Source organism: Eucyclogobius newberryi, unplaced genomic scaffold (genome assembly GCF_026437365.1).
Source record: "Eucyclogobius newberryi isolate DKJ021-1_F unplaced genomic scaffold, fEucNew1.0.hap1 SCAF_11, whole genome shotgun sequence".
Taxonomy (NCBI): Eukaryota; Metazoa; Chordata; class Actinopteri; order Gobiiformes; family Gobiidae; genus Eucyclogobius; species Eucyclogobius newberryi.
The window spans coordinates 25,537,845-25,557,810 of record NW_027315735.1 but is presented as its reverse complement, the minus strand read 5'-3'; the positions used below and the strand labels follow the sequence as shown (position 1 = coordinate 25,557,810).

Genomic DNA, 19,966 nt, shown 5'->3' with positions numbered 1-19,966 from the left:
ATGGCTTTAGCCTCTGTGTGGCAGCATCCCCTACCTCCCCTACCTCTGCCTCCCTCTCTCACTGTACCTTTTAACCACTCCGTTCCTCCTCTGTCCCGTCCTCTTGGGCCTGTCTACTCCTTTTTAACCATATTGTGTACTTCTTCCTTTCCATTTGACCCCTGAACTTCTGCCTCTGACCCGGAGGCCGCTGGTTACCACCTTCTGTCCATCGTTTTTGCTTTCGCCTCATTCGCAAGCATCTATCAATCATGTCTCCACCTCGTAGCGCTGAGCAGTCTTTAGATGGCATTCATAAGATTTATGATTCATGAATCCACAGCGTTTGATGGAGAGAACAGACAGAGAAAGTGGAAAAGAGAGCGAGAAGAAGAGTGCTCTGTCGATGACACAGTTGAATAATGACGATGGGAGTGATTGATAGCCTGTACAGAGCCGGCCTGTTTGTGTACGGAATCTGTGTGTTGGAAATGTAGCATTTTAGCTGGGATTAATTTGATGTAAAAGAAGGCAATGATTAATGGCTTTCATGTAGTTTGGGCAGTCAATGGTCACCTCAAAAAAGCAGAGAAAATGAAAGCGGTGGAGAAGAGGAGCAGGTGACTGGAGGTGTCAGGGGACGCATGAGGCTTATGTGGGAAAGGAGATGAATGCTGATAAATGCCTCACTCACATGCCTCGCTGCTGTGTTAAGCATTTGGGGGTTTAGCCATTAAAAGCCTTAATCAAATATTAATGCCAATTCAGTGTCATTTCCTCACGTTTATGACCGCTCTTCATATTACTTTTAGGGGGTTGTCCATATTGCCGAAAAAGTTTTAATAAAGTGACATTTGTGTTAAGGGGTGTAACAGTGCATTAAAAAGTTAAGTGAGTGGGAAGGATTTTTAGATTATAAATGTAAAAAGTAATACCATATAAGGAATTAAAAGTAAAAGGTGTGACATAAATGTATGTTTTGATGAGTGCCTGGAGTCTGTTATGTTATATTTCCTCACTATGAACAATATAAAGTGAGAAAATAAGGACCTGTGTCTTCTTGAAAGGTGCAGTAGCTTTAGAGAACTAAACGTGCTGTAACTGAAAGTCTGAATAGTCTGAAGTAACTGAACTGAAAGAGCCTGATCAGCCTTATCAAACTCACACACTTATAGGACTAATTTTTCAATGTAAAAACTGAAAGGTTGAGAAATGTATGAGATATATATATTTTTTTAAATGCTGTCCATCTGAGAATTTAGGGAAAAGGAATTCCTCGTGTAAATGCTGTTTTGCTTGTGTGTCTGAGCACAATCTGACCAGGAAATGTGGAAAAGGCTGCAGTAATACCGATCAGAAGAGCTCCTAAATGACACATTATTAATTGTATTTTTATGAAGAGGACCCTTTTGAGTCATACCCATTATATTGTAAAAAAATAAATAAATATATACACATGCATTTAATTGTCATAATTTCCAATATTTGATTATTTGCTCCATGATGTGCGAGGACAATTTATGTACATGTAACTAAATATGACTAAAGTGAAATAATAATAATTCACCAAGGTTTGTTTCAGCTGATTTAATTGAACTGAATTAATTTATACCATAGTTTCTATACTATGGTATAAATGAATTCAATGGACACATTTGCTTTACACCGTCAATACTATGGCAATACAATATATTTCTGAAACAGAACCTAATCTTGTTTTAGGTAAAAGTCTAAGTAACATTTTTGCAGCATGGTTTTATCTTACACCAGTTACATTCACATGCATCTACAGCCTGCTGATGTAATGAATGAAACAAGAAACACCACATGTTGGCAGAAAACACATTTGGCCATATGGCTTCATCTGGTGTTTGAGCTGGTGTCACAGTTTGTTTGTTCTGGGCTAGACATTGACACAAAGGACATTGAAGCAATGTTCATGTGCTTAAAAACTAGAGGTTGTCCATTTTAGCAGATGACTTGTTTAACCAGCTGCACTTGAGTCGACTTCATCCTGAGTATTCCTCCCCATCATAGATTAGACTCAGCATGACCTGGGCCCAAAAAGAGTTACATATGTTTAGTACATCATAGAAATCCAACAACACATAACAGCTCTAACCGCTCTGCCACCGTGCACACACCGGACATGTTTGTAATTGTAATATTGGTGTTTTTTCAAAAGTACCAACAAATCTGATACTAATAGACTGTAAAACTAGTATTAAAACTAGGTACTAGATAGTATCAATACTAAAGGAAATTACAAAAACAAAACTAAATCTTGCCATCCTGAACAGATTTAACGATCTTGAGCTTTTTAAGTATAAGACCACATGATTACATAAAGAGAGTATTTTTTTATCCATTTAGTCCATTTTGAATGGCTCTTGACAACTTGCCACAATATCCAAGTCTCATCCTCATTTCACTCTGTACTGTCCTGTCTAATAATGCCTACGGGCCAAAAATCCTTGGCCATCTTAGTAAAAAAAAAGTGAATCTATTGTTTATTTTTAAATGATAATTTCATGACAGGACTTTTTACTATTGTGACAACACCACTTGATTGTATCATGGCTTTTCTTTTTGGTTCATTGCATTTTTGTACATTACAGGCAAAAAAAAGCAGATCTCGTATTTCATTCATTTTCGTGGAGTTGTTCCTGCTGTAATCGTGACTTACCTGTCATTGCCATTGACATCTGTGGCTGTGGCGCCGTTTGATAACTGTACATCTGTTGTAGGTGTCCTCCTGTGTATTTCATGAAGACTGAAGCTCTGCTCTGTGAGTGCTGCCCGGCAAGTGTTGGGCACGTGACCGCACAACAGTGTTACTTCTGTAAGGTTCTCTCTGGCTGAAGGTAAACAAGATGCATGTGTATGAGTCAGATTCAAATATCTTTCCCACTAAGCTGAACCTGCTCACTTTTACCTCCGGTCATTAAAGGCGAAGGCTGTCTGCTCCTCCACCCACTGAAAGGGCATTTACACCTGAGTATGTGTGAGTAAGCTGACCTGAAGTCTCTGTTCAAAGCCCCATAGAGGATCGGGTTCAGGGCAGAGTTGGCGTAACCCAGCCACAGCACTATGGGATATTCTGGCACTGTGTTGGGGTCGGGGTGCTCCTGCAGACCCAACACCGTGAACATGATGAAGTACGGCAGCCAGCAGACCACAAACGCCCCGATGACCGCCGCCAGCGTCACCGTGGCTTTGTGCTCCCTGAGGGTCACCGCCGTCACGCTGGACACCACCGTGGTGACCGTGGTGGAGGTTTTGCGGTTGTACGTGGCCACGCAGGTCGGACGAGTGCTGGTGATGCGCTTGGCCTGTTCCCGAGCGATGCGCAGTATTTTCAGATAGGTCCAACACATTGCGACGAGAGGGAGGTAAAAAGTCAGGAGGGAGTCGGTGAGGACGTAGGGCCTGTTGAGTTCAAATCGGCAGCTTCTCTCTGACGCGTAGGGCCCTTGGTTCTGCACTGTCCCGTTTACAGTGTTCCAGCCCATTTGGATAGGCAGAAATGACACGGCCAAAGACACCGTCCAGACTGTTATCATTGCTACCAACACTTTCCAGGGCAAAACCATAGAGGTATATCTGAGAGGCATGGTTACAGCGAGGTACCGGTCAACGCTGATGGCCAGTAATGTCAGTATAGACGCTGTGCAGAGCATGACGTCCATGGAGATGTAGAAGTTGCAGAAGACGGGACCCAGAGGCCAGTCGTCGTTAAGCTGGAGGAGAGCGGAGAACGGGAGGACCAGGACCCCCAGTAAAAGGTCGGTGACGGCCAGGGACACGATGAAGCAGTTTGTGACACAGCGGAGACGGCGGGACACGCACACGGCCAGGCACACCAGGACGTTACCCCCCACAGTCAGCGCGATCAGCAGGCCCAGGATCACTGCCAGGGCCACATTCACCATGGTGCCATTGACTCCTCTGAGGATTTGGTGCTTGCCTCCTTTATTTTGGAAACTAAAAAGACAATGTTGATTTAGAATTTTTGTGACACTTTTTAATGCTAGAAAAAATGCCTACATGAAATCATACTTACTGGGAGGTTCCTTTTAACCTGAGCTACCCATGATCTTACAGATTTATGCAATTTGAATACTGTTTAACCTGGATGCCATGTAATCATAACTGTATTTTGGCTCTTGTAACCCGTGGTATTTTAGACTTATGGCCGTGACATTTTGAAACCTCATTTGGTTTGGGTGTGGAGATGTCTGTGAGGCCAGTTTGCTTCTCCATTTCTCATAGACTCAGGCTTCGATTGTGCGCCTCGTCGCGTCATCTGTTCTGCAGTGACACCTAGTGGAAAGAGAGAAGTGTTACAGTCAGTGTGGTTAACTGAGGACAAAAAAAAAGTCACGCTTTTCAATAATTTATGAGAACACGGCCCAGACCAGTCATTGAATAATAAAACACTTTGACGAAGCTAACACTTTGAAGCTAAAACAACACCAGCCATTGGTCTGATGTATATGTATTTTTTAGTTTTTAGTCGATTACCAATATTTGGCAATTAATTTTTTTTTTTTTTTAATCAAGGACAGCAAATTCATGTTAAGCTATAGAACAGTTCACAAATTAACTTTGCGCTTTTGTAAAAATTATAACAAATGTTGGCTATTTATCTGGATTTAAAATGATTTCTTGCATCATTGTGTAAACAACATATAGTAAGTTTATTGCTGTTGTATAACATAGTTCAAATAGACCATAGAAATATACTTTGACTTAAAGAGTGTAAATATTTGGGTAAAATTGCGATTGAGATTAGATTTTGTGTTTTTATTTTTGTATTTACTTCATAAATTTGTCCAGGAAACATGAAAAAAAGACTGAAATATCTTATCTATGTAATTCAGAACATATTAGCAGGGTTAGCAGTTCTTATGCAGAATATGACTGTTGTTGTTAGAATGTTTTGTTGTTAGTGGGGCAAATTATAGTACGTAAAAATTGCAGTCTTTGCAATTTGCTCATTGCTTCTATTAAAGTTGCAATTCTGATCTGATTACGATTAATCTTTCAGCGCTACATACTGTACAGTCATATTTATAACCTAACTGCTGTTCTGTTTCCATTGACACTCATTGTCTGTTTGAAAAGATGCACTGAGGAGAAACTGGGAATGATATATGAGCCCATTCAGCCTGGAGACGTGCAAACAGAATATCAGTGCCAAATGTCAGCTGTTCAATACCGAGCTGATACTGATCAATGGGGAAACAAACCAATATCACCGATCACACGTCCCTATTGTAGCCTGTTCTGTTAGTTTAGTCTCTATTTATCAGAGACAATGTACACATACATTTTTTGTACAAAAGAAAAGATGATCTGCACCAGATTTTCATTTATATTACAATGACAATGTGGTACAGCTCGTTATTAACATTATTAACACAAAAAATAGACACAAAAAAATCTTCATCATTTCAAAAATAATAGATAATGAGTTCATACAAGTATTAAAAATTACAAGTACAATTTAATGAGACTGATGTTGACACACACATTGATTATCTTGGATGTGCTTTTTCAAGTCCAAGGGAAATTGGATGTCTGCAGTCAATTTCAGACCGTTGCTAGGATTCGCCCACCTTCAGCAAGTTCATCTCAATTTATTGTATGTAACCTCCTCACTAAGAAACGCAAGAGTAATTTTGTGACTAAATTACTTTCTCACTATCTATAATGGATTTCTTACTCGCAACAACAAAGTTAATTTTCAAAGGAAGCTGTCGTGTGTCTGAAACTAAAAGTCACTTAATAATTAACCTTGTAGTTTAAAAAAAAAAATACGGAAATCCGGTGCTGCAAATGAAAACTGCAAATTGGTAAGAATGTTTAAATTTAAGGGTAAAGTTGATGCGAGAAAAAACGTGTCCCTTCGGTGAAAATGCATTGTTTTGTGCTATTTAATAAACATGGAAGTGTGGCTAATACCTCTGTGGCCATTTAAGGAGCCCCCACATGACAAGTGTGTGCACGTCAGCGAGCACTAGACATTGTTTGCTCTTCTATTTTTCAACAACGTAATGGAGTATGGGACCTGGGCCAAACGTGGCCCAAAGCCGCGCACTTATCACCTCCGAGAGATACAGTGTCCTCTGTCTCACTTTTAGCTTTGGAGCCATTTAAAAACACTAAAACAAGGTGGGCAATTATATTTCAATATATATAGAGTCAAATGGTTCAATAAAAAAAAAAAAGCAATCAAATCACCACCATAGTAACATTTAAGTTTAAATTACTGCTGAAAGGTTTGTAACTACAATTGTATGTTGATGTTATGACTGATCCGTGCTGCTCTTGGCCTGGACTCTCTTGAAAAAGAGATTAATGTCAATGGTTAAAGAAAGGTAAAAACTGTTCGGTATTCTTATGAGTACTTGCAATGGTGGTAGAGTAGCCAAAAACATTACTCAAGTGTTAAATAACATGATTACTCAGACTGAAGTCAAACGTTATTGTTCCAAAATATTACTCAAGTAAGACGACTAAGGGACTGAGCAGCCAACTCAAGTAAGAGTAAAAGAGTATTTGGGGAAACTATATGAACAAATAATAGTAATTGTACACGTAATTTCAAGCAAATATAAGAACAGAAATTAGAAAAACTAAATCAGAACTGAAGGAACCTTGCAAGAAACACAAATGTTCCAAAGTTTGACATTGTCAACATAAACCTTTGGTAACTCACAGTGGTGAAATGAACCAAAACGTTTACTCAACAGTACTGTTATACAAGTAGCAAACGTATAATGTCTGAAAAATACTTCTAGTTATAGTCACAAATTATTACTTATATTCATTATTACTAATAATAATAAGGAAAAAAAGTATTCTAGATAACATAAGTAAATGTAAGTGTTCTACCCACCTCAGTTATAAAATATTCTTAAATATAACAGATTTCTAGACATCACTGGCTTCGAATGAAAGGTTTGGATTAAATTTGTAAATCAGAGTATGTGGGCCTAATCTTTCATTGTTCTATTTCTTTGAAGTAGATCCAGAGCAAACACTGATAGCGCCACTCGCCTCTAAAGCCATCTCGGCTCTTGCACTTGACAGAGCAGTAACTCCCATAAACTAGAGCACAATTCAAACATATTCAATGTGTAGAAAGTCACTCAATGTTATGATCTCTTACTCAGTAGCTAAGCTACTGGAAACTTCCTCCACCAGAGTTTGTCTTTGTAGGTCAGTCGGCTCTTTAACAACCTTCTACAACCCCAGAATGTAATGCATATATAATAGATTATGTGTGAGTTTCATACAGACATTTTCTATTTCCTTGAGCCAAATGGATTAGTGCCATGCTGCAGTTTTCGGTCTGAGTGCTTGACTTATTTCCTGTGTTTAGCCTTGAGTAAACAACTTTATTTAGGAATTTTGATGCACAAGGCTTCTCAATCACTTCAGTAAAAATGGCAAAATGCTTACTGTGTATTAAAGTGCCAGAGAATAGGGTCGTTAAATAAATACAGATACTAATCAATACTATAATTAGCATAGAAACATACTAATCAATGCTAAAAGTAGTATCGACGCTAGATAGACATTTGGACAAGTATTCATACAAAAAAAGCATAAATAGGGCAATAAATCAGTAAAATGGTAATATTTTGTTCTTAAAAATAGTATTGTCATTGTGGTAGCCTTTTCCTTTGTATTAAAATCGAGTTACACTTTTGAGAACTATGACAACACCACAGGAAAAAAAAGAAGGAAAATAGAAAATATGTTTAGTTCAGTTAGTTGAAGGGTCAGTGATGAACGGTCTTCACACTGACACTTGCACAGACATTAATCACATCCAAATTGAGACTAAACTGGGACTGAACCTGGCCTGGATCAGGACTAGAATAGGACAAAGTGAGTCACATCAGGACTAAACTGAGCTCAGACAAGTCCCAAACCAGGACAAGTGTGAACGCAATTGTTATCAGAAAATGATAAAAAAAAAAAACACATACGGACTGAACTTGGAAAAAGACAAATTTGACATAAACTGGACTAAATGGGACTCAAATCTTTGACATGGTTTGATTTAACCTTGCTCTTTACTTTCATCTGGATGCTTTATTCTTAACAGTAATCTCAAATAATATATACTTAGTTTTTTCTCTGGTTCTGCCCTGTCAGTCATTATTGTGGTTATCATGGTTATTGCATCTTTATTTTTACAGAATGTTTGATTAATCTGTGTTTATCTTTAATAAAAACAAAATAAAACAATAATCTCTGTTATTATTACTTTTTATTTAATTTTTATCATATATTTAATGTTACCCTCAAAATATACAATTAAAACTATATCATATATCAGCGCTTTTACAGAGATCTACTGTATAATGTGTAATGAGTATTATATTTTCCCCTTCAAAATATGGGCCAAAGATTGTAACTGGTCGTCTTGGATTTTTGAGCAATGATTGTTTGTCTTTCTTTAATACAAATGATAAATCACAGACTACATTTATAACCACTAACCATATGACCGATGGTGCACGTAAGGACACCCAAAAAAGTTGTACTATAGATGATAAAATACAGCTCGTTAAGAAGACAGTACAATTATTTATGACTGTCTGGCCATCTGCTTTCTTTCCCAAACTTCTCATTAGTTTTGTGTAGTAGCACTCCTGCTCTGAGTATTCTGTGTACAGTGGACCTGGGAGACATACGTCGTCTCTCCATCACCACCTGAACAAAGGTGCAGGTCCTAGTAATGGGTTTTGAGGGCTGTAATGGCTCATAATGACAACGCTGAGGGTTGTTTGTGAAAGATGTTACAGCTGCTTCACTCAAAGTCCAGCCCCAAATCTTCACAGGGTTTTGAGAGATGTTTTGTCTGGCTGCAAAAAATACTTTTCACCACTTCAAGATTATGAAATGCATATTCAGTAATAGTGTCTAGGGGCGAGTGGTTTTGACCAAAATGTAAATCCTGGAGTCCTGATAATGATAGTTGGACGATATTATGTAAATCCAATAGAAATGCTTTAAAACACCTCTTTATGTGTATTAGTTGAGGTTCAAATATCAGACAAATGTGAAATGTCTGTAAAATGTATCACAAAAGTGCAGAAATATCTCCTTATACCCTTCTTTGAATGTTTATAGTTTATGTTTATTTTAATCAGCTCTTTTTGCGGATTTTTTTCAACCATAAATGATATACCGAATATTAAAATGTTCTCCATAAACAACAGTCACAATATTATATAAATGTCGATGTTGCCCACCTCATAGGGCTGAAGTGACATGACACACTGTAACGTCTCCAAAGACTCCGCTTGTCCAGAAAGGAAGTCTAGTAGTTTCCAACTGTCCGGGTGTTATATTTTAGCATCAGACACAAAGTCCGTGCTCTTGAAAGCGTTAAGAGCCAGTCCGGTGCAGAGGTAGTTCTGTCAGAATCCACTAGAGGCGCACTTCCAGTTCAGCCCCGCAGTAGTGCTCACCCGCCCTTGACCGTCCACCGTGGGACTGCTTTTGACAACTTTGACAGAAATTGCTCCTCTCGCGCTAATAAATCCATGCTCTTGCTGTACAAACCAATACCATCGATCAAAATGTGCTACTACAACTGTCAATCATCACCCAAGTCACGCCCACGTGACCTTCCCATGATGATTCACGGCAGTTTCTCAGTAGGAGAAAGTTTGGACAATTAGCCCACCTGATTTCTTTAATGAATCATAAACTGCAGAAGATTTGTGTGATCTAATGCAATAAACCTCATGAAAATTGAAGGCGAATGATGTGCTTGTCTAGTCGAGGCATCTGCTCCCGGGAGGTCGAACTCGGCCACCAACTCCCGTCGGGTCAGAAGTATTTGCATGGCCTCATTCAAAATACTTGTTGCTTGCCCTAAATATATGAAATTATACATGTCGTAATATTTGCTGTGCCCAGAAAGTTCAGATATTGCTTATTCAATTGTTCAATACACGCACATGATCTACATGAGCCCTGTTTACTTAATAACCCTTTTATATTGATGTGGTTAGATGCATGAATCCAGTAACACTGACTGGCTACAGTTTGAGCCAGTCAGCCAGTCAGCATCATGTGCTGGTTGTACACACACAGATGACACTCCCCTGCACTGACCACTGGCCAGCAGCTTTATGGCTGAAATGTGTGGACACTCTAGCCTCAATATGACAGTCTTAAAACCCGAATATCGCCCCCGTGAGACCTATGACACTTTTGAGACCTTTCCTGATATAGCTACTCTGGCTTGTGAATGAGGACGATTAAATATAAACGTCCATAAAAGTTTGTTGTGAGAAGTTGTCATTGCTTTTAAGTGTCGGCGACTCTACGCTGTAGAAAAGAATCAAAGCCCATAACTTTTGGTTCAGTTTTGACAGCGGAGAGGCAACAGCCTGCGGCGACGTCTTCAAGATGGCGATGACAACAATAAAGTCACGGGACTGAAACCCATGGTAAAGGTTGAATGGACGTTTTTTTTGCCCCAAATCTGAGTCTTATTTCCTCGTGGCGTGGACGGCCAATTAGTTCTGACACGTATCAATCATAAAACGCACCTACCGCTCACCTGCAGCCGCGTGCGGATCATCCCACGTTTCCGCGTGTCTAAGCGCATTGATCTATCATAATATAGTTCCCTCAGTGTACGGGACAAAATGAAGATGGAGAAAGACAGTTCGAGCTGTCTCATAAGAGACGGGAATCTACGGGAGACGAGAGATGCGATGCGATCCGTCGCGCTAATAAACAAACGCACGTGTGTGTTGTATCAGTCCGCATGGGGGAGTGGCATGTGCACTTCCGCCTGAGTACTCAAATCGCCGAAAAATCGTCCATTGCGCCTTTAAAGATGTTTTTTTTGACAAATTACTTTGTGTATATTATATAAATATCCGCATATCATTTCATATAATATTTAATGTATTTTATGTATTTTGTTAATTAATTTTAATTTGTAGCTTGGATGCTGCTGGATTTCCATTCCAAATACTATAATACGAACTGAAGAAAGTCTTTCATTCACAATTTCACTTTGTTTATCCTTATTTTGTCCGAACACTGTTTTTCCCCCACAAAAGATGCAATCTGTAACTTGCATCTGGAGGGCCCACTACCTGCTCGTCACCATAGAGATGTCATTGCTTGGCCTGAAATGTTCCACAGAATGGCATTAAAATTATTCATCTCCACGATGAAAGTTACAGAGGCGACTTCACTCAAAGTAAGAATCATTATTTTTCACTGTGTTTTTTCAGCCATAAACACAACTTTATTTCATACTCTGGAACATTTCAGGCAACACAGCTCCATGGAGACAAGCGGATGGCAGGCCCTACACCAGAAAAGTTACATAGTGCACCTTTAAGCAGCACAGAGTGATTAAACATATCCAAAGAGTTTGTTGAGGAACTTCTAGTGTGATTAATAGAGGAGAGACTTTAAAGCTGCACAAACATTCTCAGTCAACAAATTCCTCAACGTATTATTTTCGTCCATAAGCAAACTTCTTTCTCTTCCTCTGTCGCAGTACGTTTACTGCAGACTTAAGCTGCAGAGATGGACATGGAAATGCCCATGTCGACCTCCCATTGCTGGGTAAAGTGATGTGGTGAAAAGAGTCTGATCTATTTTTGGAGATGAAAGGCAAAGGAGGGGATCTGGTGCGGCGCCTCTTTAACAGGCATGAGTTTGAGCACCGATATGTGTAATGAGCTTCTTTACCCCTCAGCTGGGACACCATTTGTGAGATTCTCTAAATACCGTGTCTTCATCTTTTCTGTGATCTCTTCAAACTCGCCAGATGTGCCCTCTTTGGAGAGAAACGGCAGCGAAATGTGAAGTGGCTGGTTTGAATATTTTACCCAAAGTTCTCATGTGATTTCACCTTTAAGACATCATTAACAGTGTGATTTACAACACCAGTGGGGTGCTCAGTGATAGATAAAATGACTCATATTTCATTCAATTATTCAGCCTTTTTAGCTTAGTCATTTGTTTGCTAAAAATACCCTCACGTCGTCACATAATCCATCCTTCTGTCTTTGTTCATCGGTGAAGCCCTTTACTCCACTTTATGAACAATTGCAAATCAATCCTAAATATATATATATATTTCTCTCCAGCGAAATGGTTTATTTTTATGGCAAATTCAACTTTCCTTGCAAAAACTGTAGCTGCACTAATTGGCAGCGTTATTGAACGTGCCTGCACTGCACAAACTAGGCTTGTGAAATAGCACAATGCAATAATTTGTTTGTTTTTCGTCATTGCATGAATAAATAACGCAGCAGAGTCACAACCACTTCCTCATTGCAATATGCATTTGTCAGTATATAATTTATTGTTATCGCAGACGTTGACTGTTTTGTAAAGGGGCTTTTTGTTGCCTCCACCCTGTTTGACAATGTGGAACACCTACGGGATCCTGTGAAAAAAAAAAGTCTAGAAACTAAAATGCGCTGAGTGACAGACGCGGCCACTGACAGGCAGCCAGACACATAAAGTATTTATAGAGTCCTAACAGCGTGCGGTGCTGTGGAAGTCGGGCGTAAACAGCACATTAGATGGCTCCCCTTATGTCAGTTCTGACCTTACATCACCTCCGCAATGTCAACAATATACTTATAACATAATACTTACAATAATCACTCAAAAAAGGACACATAGAGGAAAGAGAAAGGTTAATGCTAGAGTGTCATTTAGGTTTGGAAATGTGTTATGGACAAGGCCAAGGTTAGGAACATGGTCATGGTTATGGTTAGTTAAGTTTCAAAACATATTGTCACCCACCAGTCTTATCTAATCTTACACCATAAAACATGATATAATAGTTTAGGCCTGTTCTTACACATAGAAACATAGAATACTGTTATTTTTTGTTGAAAATGACATTATATTGCTTAAAAAAATCATGTTTTTTTAATCATCTTTGTTGTAACAAAATTGGTATTGATATCAAGACTTCTTCTTAGTATTAAAATGGAGTGTGAACTATTGTGCACTTCCTGCAGTCATCAACGAGAAAGCACACACATCTATTGTGATGCTGTTGTGACTGTGACAGTAGCAGATACTGACCCATCCTTGGCACCTCACCACATCCATTTTCAAACAACACGCTCTCACAAGATGTCGACTTTTCATTTGGTACATAGGAAATGTGTCAAAGTACAATATTTCTAATAAGTAATCTACTATACATTCAATAAATGCATTGTGATACCACAGGCTCCTACTATAGGTATTTGACATTGGTACTCAAACCCCTTCCTCCAACAACTTGCACTATGTGTCATGCTGAAAAACCTAGGTATCAAGTACTGAGATACTACTTGATGCTTATGACAGTCTTTAAAAGTATTAAAATACTTTGTCCCATATCTGTTCATAATAGTAAAGGCTCCATAGGATAAAAAGCCCTTGCCCAATTACTTTTGCTTAAGAACCTCATTAAATGCATGGACTTATTCAGGTCATTTTTTGTATTGGTCCAAATAGGTCAGCTCCCAATTTGCTGAACTGCATCTTAAACTTTGTAGACTTTGACTGAGAGTTTTTGTGCAGGCACACGTTTTATTAGGATTACATAATACCCACTGCAGTCAAATAATCTAGTCATAATTAGGAACATGGCTATTTTATCCTTATATTTATTCATACTATGAAGCCAGTTAAATGACTATGTTTAATGACATTTCAGTCTTGTACTCTCATTCAAACCTAATGTTTAGAATATTGCAGAGCTTATTTTGCATCTCACTTCACATAACATGATGTTGCTTCCTCCTATATGCTCACATTAACAACTTCACTTTATTCAAAGTAAAATGTATGTGCAGACACAATTTGCATGATGCTTCCCTAACACTGAATACATACATGAATAGTATAATAGAAATGAACATTTAAAAAAATCTCTTTAGTCTAGTTAGTCTAGGGCTAACCTGAACCTGCACAGTCATAGCAACATCACTTTGTCGACTAGATGGCTATTTTAACCTGTATCTACTACAAACTGTGAAGCCAGTTAAAGTCCATGAGTTTGATGTTTCTTTCCGTCTGTGATCGTCTTCATTCAAACCTACTGAGCCTGCCTTGCATCTGGAGTCAAGCGTTATAGCATCACAATATCATTACATTTGCAACAACACCACTTTGTTTAAAGCTTCGCACAGTTCACGCCTGCCATAGTTTGTCCTCACCAATCACAGTAAATACACAGTCAGGCTTAAATTCATTCCAGCATTAGACAAAATTAATGAAAATGTCTTGATATTCAGACTCACCTCGTTGCTCCAGAGCCTGCCTTGCCTTGAGCCGACTGCTCCTGCCAGTCCGCGGTGCTCCCGGAGTGTTGGGGGAAAGCACAGTCTCACTCTCTCTCCTTCTCTCTCTCTGTCTCTTTGTGTGCTTTCTATGCCTGTGTGCGCTTGTGTGCGCTTGTGTGCACTTGTGTGCGTGCATGTGTGCGTGTGTGTGTCTACTATGTGTGTGTTTGAACTCGATGTGGGAACGAGAAGTGAGGCAGCAGCTCTAGCTTGTCAGACTCTTTCCTTTGTGCAACCAATGTCTGCACTTATTCTTCTTCTTCCCTCTGTTCCTTCAGGCAACTTGTCCGCTAAATAAATTAATCTAATAGCTTTTTCTGCTTCTCATCATATAGACGCTTGCCTTCGCTTGCTGCGCCTACCGCCACAATTGTACCTTTGGCGGAGTAACTTACTACAGTACATGCGAACGTGCAGCATTCAGCTCGGCATCACTTGCAAATGAGCAGTTTTTCAAAGGGCGATAGTGCAAAGTTATGCATGGATACGTTTTGTTCCTCTTGCAAAGGGCTCCGCAGCTTCTAAACTATGTAAAAAGCTTCTATTAATATTTAAGGTTGCTTCGGGATGGCGAGTTGTGAAAAGCTTGGGGGAGAAAGCTCTGGGAATTGGCCCCATAGTCATGTCGATGACCCCAAAGGTCCCATCATTTATAAATGCAGCTGTCTATTTCTGGTGCATGCACTTTTTCTCATGTATATTTTATGAGATTTGTGCAGTTTACTGTAAATTTCCCTTCTTGCGATTGGCTACATTCGTATTCTTCTTGTGGACGAGCAGCAGTCAAGGCTACGCTGTGGCTATGTTCACACACCCCCAAAATATAATGCTAAGTGACTATCTTTATGTATGTTCCATTAGATTCCATGTTCCTAGTAAGCTGTTGTGGCTTTGTCTTTAATAGTTACAGTCCTGCCCCCATTTCTCCTTGTGAGTCACTTCAACAAGTTTTTACTTTTGAGATTTGAGTGTGATAACGTATCTGTTCTTATCACTATTCCACTTCTCCTCTTCCGTCGTTTCCTTTCAGCATTATTGAAGCGTGCAACAATCAGGCATACATTTATTCTTCTTGTTGTGTTGTGATCAGCAGCAGACTAAGTGACCCTGGTACAACTTACTGCTTTGCAACGTGTATTTTGACCTTTCTGTCACAACCAGCATTTACTGACTCAATGTAATTTGAGCTACACTCGTTGGTCTGTTAAAATGCTGCCCAACCTGCTTCCCTCATCACTTGTTAGTTCACCTATGTTCCTTTATTGGACCATGTTTGACACATGTTATTAATAATAATAGTAAATCATGTTATGGGTGTAAAAACCATACTGAGATACTACTTGATACTCATGAATTCCAAAACTAGTATTGATAGTGATAGATATTCCAGACACTTCCTCGTTTTAGACTTGTGTAAAGACCTCATGGATGACACTAAACATACTGTCAAAAGAGAGACAATAACACATTTTGATATGATGCTGGAGGAAATACAGACATAGATAATATTGAAATGAATTTATACCAATGTGGCTTAGTCGTGAGTGGTTTGGAGTGGAGTGAAAAAATGTAAAAAGCACGTGGTCCACATTTTTTTGTTTACTTGTTGTAGTTTGTTATTCTGTTAAAGCTAAGTCTTTACAAAGTGTGCATGCAGAAGGTGCATCGTGCAGAGGGAGGTCAGGGGGAGGAGCTGAACACCATCACTAACACAGACTGATTAAATGAGGTGAAACTAAAACAGGGATGACGCATTTATCCTTAGCGTCTGTAAAATACTTCTAAACCCTCCAAAGACAAACCAAAACCTACAAACTATTAAAAACCCAACTATACACACTAAAATCAAGCACCATTAGCTTGCCACCCGGACACTGGACCAGGAGTAGATTAACATTGAATAGTTTAGACATAATTAGCTAAAACACTTAAAATACACTAACTCACACCTCAACACTTAAACCATTCATATAACAGCACCCCAAATAACATTTGTAATAACTGGTAAATGTTTCCTCTTCCCTCCAGCAAAACCTGCAACTTCAAATGAAAGTGCCACTGTGCCCTGGAGTTAGAAATGGTAAAATGAAAGACTACTTTTTAAACAATCATGTGCAATGTACTTGTTTCAAAGTGCAAATTATGTTTAAAGTGCTGTGTGCTATCATAAGTGCTGTGTGTACTTTAAATGCTCAACTGAAGGTGCTTAAGAGTGTTACTACTTCTGGTCAAAATCACAATCTGTTTGTTTTTTACAAAACAAACTTGAGTTGTAAATAACAAACGACATAAGGTCTGTCAACGTGTGCAGTCTACCTATTCTAGGTAGTCGGCACTGTTGCCACGGGCGTTCTCGCAACCTCCATTTTTCCTCATGTGTGACTTTCATCAATGTTCAGGGGGTCAATAAGTCGCACTGGAGTGTGAAATGTGGTTGCAAGTGTGAAAATAACAAATAATATCACATAGAAGTCGCTCCGGAGTATAAGTATACATTTAAGTATAAGTCGCACCCCAGCCACACTTATAGTTTGGAAAATACGGTAATTGTGACAGGCGGAGACCCAGAAAGGCAAGACAAATCAACACATACAAAAACAGAAAAACACTGGAGAATACTGGAAGTGGATGTTTTTTTGTTGTTTTGTTTTTCTGGAATACTGCGTGTGAGAAGGGAGTGAGCTTTTGAGGTCGGGGGGCAGCAATGGCAGAGACTTTGACACTTCCGTGGGTGTCGGAAGGTTGGACTCGGCAGAACAAAGGCGGCGGGAGCGACGAGAGGTCAGTGAGGTGTAGAGGCTGATTATGGAGCGCTTTGTAGGTGATGAGCAGGACCTTGAAATCAATGCACGGGCTGTTAGATGGGGAGCCAGCAGGGGTCATCGGATGACAGCAGGGGGGTCTTGTGAGCGAGCGCTGCAGTTCTGTGCATTTTCTAATTTCCCTGAGACTGGTGGAAGGTCTCTTGAGATCAGGGGCCGATTCAAGTATCGAACAAAAAGTGAAATCAATCACAAAAGAGCAGAAATGTCACTTATTCCCTCACAGATTGCACTGCGAGTTTGTTTTATTATTTGCTCTTTTTGCAGTTTTAATGAATATTAATGAAGACGTGTAAAAATGACGGATTAAGAAAATGCTAATCTGTTCCCCGGGCAGGTAAACACAGAAGACGAGTACAAAACATACAAGAAAAACATTACAGGACAATAAAAGGCTGGTTAAAAGTGCTCATAGGCTTGTTTTATTCATCCACAGTTTAAGGAGCAGCTTGGACAGAGTGGACAGTCTTTTTCACACATATATATTGTTTTTATAGGCAATATACTAATTTTTTTTCATTATATCTCCCACCTCCAATCAGCATCAACACACACTCACAAAAAGGTGTTAAACGACATACTCAAATACATTGTGGATTAGCCATCACTCCTTTTTTTGCTTCTAATGCGATCTTTAGCAGATTCGATTGAGACAACCTGTTATTCACTTACACTCACGGCCTATACACTGTCTGAATATTCATACTAATATACATATTCTGTTTGTGATGTCTGCGCGGGTCCATAAAGCCTTTTGATTGGAGCTGGCTTCTGTCTCCACACCGCCTGAATACATTTGTGTCTGTGTGGATCTGTGTGTGTTTTGAAGAGGCCACTGCTGTTTACCTGCTCAGCACTCCACGCACCGCCACACTGCCATCTGCTGCGTTCACTTCATGCCACGCTTTGACAACATTCCACTGTAAAAGTGATTTGTTATTTGAGGTTAGAGAACAGGTGAGACGCTCGGTTTGAATCTTGTTAGCGATGACTTATTCTGACCGTACCAAGTGTGTGGTTGTGTATTGTTGTTGTTTCTAGTGAAGCTCTTTTATTGTGGGCACTTTCTTTTGTGTGTCTACTTTTGTTAAGTTAACTTCTTGTTGAATAGAGGAAACTGAAAGACATCTGCCTTCTATAGGGTTCTTTTATGTGTAAGAAAACATGGTGGACATGTGGAAACTACTTCCTTTTAGTAATAATAATAATAATAATAATAATAACTTTTATTTATATAGCGCTTTTCAGTGACCCAAAGACGCTGAACATAATAAAAAAGGGGGGGTATTTACAGACAGGGGGGACAACACATACAGAACACATTAATATACAGATAAAATGAACAAGACAGAAGAAGTAGAGAGAAAAAGATGGGGATGTAACAGGGGGTAGAAGAGTAGGCAATGGGGTAGAGGAGGCTAGGGGTAGGGGAGGTCATAGGCTTGGGTGAAGAGGTATGTTTTTAGGCGGGATTTGAATGTTGTGAGTGAGGGAGAGTGGCGGACAGGTTGGGGGAGGGAGTTCCAGAGTCGGGGTGCTGTTCGGGAGAATGCTCTGTCGCCAAAACTTTTGAGTCGGGATGTTGGTGCAGTCAGGGTGAGAGAGGAGGAGGATCGGAGAGCTCGGGAGGGGCGGTGGGGGATGAGGAGGTCAGACAGGTAGGGGGGGGCAAGGTGGTGAAGAGCTTTGAAGGTGAGGAGGAGTATTTTAAAGTTTATGCGCTGCTTGATGGGGAGCCAGTGGAGAGAGCGGAGAACGGGAGTGATGTGATCACGGGACCGGGTGTGGGTGAGGAGGCGGGCAGCGGAGTTTTGGACCATTTGGAGTCTGTGGAGGGAATGGGAGGAGATGCCAGTGAGGAGGGAGTTGCAGTAGTCAAGGCGGGAGGAGATGAAGGCATGGATGAGGGATTCAGCAGCGGGGAGGGTGAGGCAGTGTCGGATTTTGGCGATGCGGCGGAGGTGGAAGTATGATGATAATGAAAAATGTGTTATTGTGGCATCAAGCCTTTTCCATAGGCTCGACATTATGACTGCAGTGATTTACATCTTTATTTTCATCATCTTTTACATCTTTTTTACATCTTTTTTGTAGTGATTTACATCTTTATTTTCATAATTTCTCCATTCCTTATTAGGAAATGAGAGGTTTTGTCTATTGGAGTTTTTGTAGTATAGTTCTTCTATTAAGAGTTATCTGTCCTTTTCCTCTGTATCTACCTGCGTTGCAACAATGAAATTTCCCCATGTGTGGACAATAAAGGAATATCTTATCTTATCTTATCTTACATATTGGCATCATTGTTAGCCCTGATGCTCGTCCTCAGGGAGAACACAGTGGCTTGTAATGCTAATTGTTTTTTGGCTTGATTGTTGTTCAAAAATATAAATGGCTAAATCTAAAAATAAGAAATAATTTAAAGTAGCCGGAAATTAGATGCTAAAGAACATCTTGAACATTTTGGTGACAAGAATGACACAAAATAATCGTAACTGTGTGAAATTAGTGTCATTTATACCGACTAATGTGCAGTAGTGGAAAGAATGCATTTCTTTTGAAGTCAAATATTTGTTGACAAATATTTTTCTCAATTTACTTTTTAATGTAATTTTAGTTGCATTTTAGATCAGTATAAATATAAAAAAGTAATTAAACAGTTTAAAGCTGAATGGTTTGCTGCATTCATCTGCTAAGGAGAAGATTACAAACACACTTTACCTTGACTAATATTAATGCACGTACTATAAACAAACTAATTCATGTGAGACCTACAATAGCCTCATGAAAAAAGCGAACAGTTCTGCACTT

The 19,966-nt window shown here is 39.5% G+C and overlaps 1 protein-coding gene across 1 annotated transcript; it reads right to left on the bottom strand.

The window, feature by feature from the left end:
• Nucleotides 1-1,605: 1,605 nt before the first annotated feature.
• Nucleotides 1,606-14,340, bottom strand: hrh2a (histamine receptor H2a). Its single transcript, XM_072439708.1, has 5 exons — nucleotides 14,295-14,340; nucleotides 4,043-4,302; nucleotides 2,915-3,963; nucleotides 2,666-2,837; nucleotides 1,606-2,033 (listed from the first exon to the last, which is right to left on the bottom strand). Exons 3-5 carry the CDS (start codon nucleotides 3,909-3,911, stop codon nucleotides 2,024-2,026), a joined length of 1,179 nt encoding a protein of 392 aa, XP_072295809.1. The 5' UTR covers nucleotides 3,912-3,963; nucleotides 4,043-4,302; nucleotides 14,295-14,340; the 3' UTR covers nucleotides 1,606-2,023.
• Between the last annotated feature and the right edge of the window lie 5,626 nt (nucleotides 14,341-19,966).